Raw genomic sequence first — 2,500 nt, 5'->3', positions numbered from 1 at the left:
ATAAATATCTCTTATATAAACTACAAAAACAAATATTAAACAAAACAAGAGGAAGAGAAATAAGATAGAATAGTGCCGGAGTGTACCCTCGAGCAAGAGAACTTTAACCCAAGACAGTGGAAGACCATGATACAGAGGCTATGGCACTACCCAAGATTAGAGAAAAATGGTTTGATTTTGGAGTGTCCTACTTTTACAAAGAGAAAAGTGGCCACAGAACAATTACAGTGCAGAAAGAAGAATTTTATGGTAATCTCAGTGTTGTCAGGAGTATGAGGACAGAAGAGAATGTGTAAAGAATAGGCCAGACTATTCGATGTGTGTGTGTGGGGGGGCAAACGGAAAATGAACCGTAACCAGAGAGAAGGATCCAATGTAATACTGTCTGGCCAGTCAAAAGACCCAATAACTCTCTAGCGTTAGTATCTCAACGGGTGACTGGTGCCCTGGCCAACCTGCTACCATAATACAACGAATAAAAATAAAACAATAATGTCCTTAATGAACCAGTCAAAAATTAAATAATCATGTGTCAAAAATTCCAAACACTATCTTTAAGAAAAACCTGCAACTTACGTTTTTCTGCTTTTAGTTTTTGATATTCGTCATACATGTCCCACTGCGTTGCCCAACTACCAGTATCCTGTAATAAACGTAAAGTAGAGAAAAGATTCAAATTACCCCATTGTGCAGGTTCAATAATGTACGGAAAACAAAACTTAAAAACAAGGAGTTGAAGTGAGGGCAACTTCATAGTCGTTATAAACCATGACATTTTCTTAAGATAAAAATATAAGTATTTTAAGATAATGGACTTCATACATTTTCTTCAAATAAACCAACTTGGTCATATACAATATCATAAAACTCAAATGTACCAGCAAACTCTCTTAAGTCGGTATTCCTCCAGTTTTGTACCTAACAATCCAATATTCATATACGAGATCAATGGTACCCATAATTTACAAATACAGATGTATTGAGAGATATATTCATACTCAGCTTTTCTGATTAATGCCAGCCCAGTTGAGTAGTCAACTTACCTTGAAAACAACAGCAGACTTCTGGCTGGTTTTATCAACGAAGTATTTGAGAAAAGTCTGGCAAGTAACCTCCCGAGTTCTAACTAGCTGGCCATCTCGTTTCTGTAAAGTATTGTTATAAAATACAAAATTTCCCACAATTTATATATGTCTGTTTGCTCAAAACAGAAATAATGTAACAATTTTCCCTAAGCTTATATATATATATATATATATATATATATATATATATATATATATATATATATACATATACATATACATATACATATACATATACATATACATATACATATATATATATATATATATATATATATATATATATATATATATATATATATATATATATATATATATATATATATATATATGGCAGTTTATTTGAACAAAAAGAATGTCGCAAAATTTGAGTCGCTGATTTCTGTAGAGGGCATTATGTAAATCAAAAGGTAAAAAAGGAGTATACGAAATTACAGTTAACAATGACCAAAAGTCCTATGAATATTAACTTAATTTACACAACTACTGGCTTTTATTCAGTGTGAATACTATAGGTAAAAGAAACTTGCTAGAATGCAAAATAAAATCAAGTATATTATATTTCATTTTGTTACTGAAAAGCTGGCATCCAAGAGAGAGAGAGAGAGAGAGAGAGAGAGAGAGAGAGAGAGAGAGAGAGAGAGAGAGAGAGAGAGAGAGATTAATACGAAAAAAATCTTACATGAGTATACGTATTCCATTCATCAATGTACTCTTTGGCGACGGCATCGAGAGAATTAACTGAAGTATTCTCCTGGAAAAAGAGAAGTAGCGTCGGCGTCTCTTGAAGCTTTACTCTTAAAGATAATTCCACCGTCCCCATCCTTTTCTTCTTCTCCCCTTTCCTGAGAAAAAAGAAAATCTGCAATTCTCGAAACCAGGAGCCTCTGATCCTTTACGTAATCACACTTACGTAACCTGTCAGGATGGGGACATAAGAATTATTTTTCACTTAAGGTAATCGGTGGATAAATGTTATATAAAGACACATGTCCTGTATAAAATTTTCACCATTTGCAACTTTGAAATGAGAACTGATACAACAATATGCGGTATGAGGTACATGTCTTTGTCAAAGAAGATGAAAATCCCAAAGTTAATTTCCACTGGCATCGCTTAGTCTGAGTAAAGATGGTGGTACAGTTCAAACCATATTTGCAATAATTTCTATATTTCTTGCATTTTAATTTCTGCTTCGCAGGTTGTATAAAATCAATCTTTGCATATTCCAAATTAATAATTTAAGGACACCAATAATTCAGTATGATCCTTCCATAATTCGTTAAAGTCATAGAAATAAATAAGTTAAAGAATTTTTTTTGGATAGACTAAGAACAATTACCTCATCGTTTCTTGCAAAGTGCCATGTGTAATGGATCAGAGAAATTATCATTATTATCATGATTATTACTTGC

The 2,500-nt window shown here is 32.6% G+C and overlaps 1 protein-coding gene across 1 annotated transcript in view; it reads right to left on the bottom strand.

The window, feature by feature from the left end:
• LOC137645858 (dynein axonemal intermediate chain 4-like) overlaps positions 1-2,500 on the bottom strand; it is a 244,609-nt gene that overhangs the window by 86,945 nt on the left and 155,164 nt on the right. The window contains exons 2-4 of the mRNA XM_068378847.1: positions 1,768-1,930; positions 1,044-1,145; positions 577-643 (exon numbers count right to left, since the gene is read on the bottom strand). Coding sequence (XP_068234948.1) covers positions 577-643; positions 1,044-1,145; positions 1,768-1,930 — 332 coding nt within the window. The remainder of the gene's footprint in view (positions 1-576; positions 644-1,043; positions 1,146-1,767; positions 1,931-2,500) is intronic.

The sequence above is a fragment of the Palaemon carinicauda genome, chromosome 8, assembly GCF_036898095.1.
Source record: "Palaemon carinicauda isolate YSFRI2023 chromosome 8, ASM3689809v2, whole genome shotgun sequence".
NCBI classification, from domain to species: domain Eukaryota; kingdom Metazoa; phylum Arthropoda; class Malacostraca; order Decapoda; family Palaemonidae; genus Palaemon; species Palaemon carinicauda.
The sequence above is the reverse complement of the archived record's forward strand: the minus strand, read 5'-3'. Positions and strand labels throughout refer to the sequence as shown.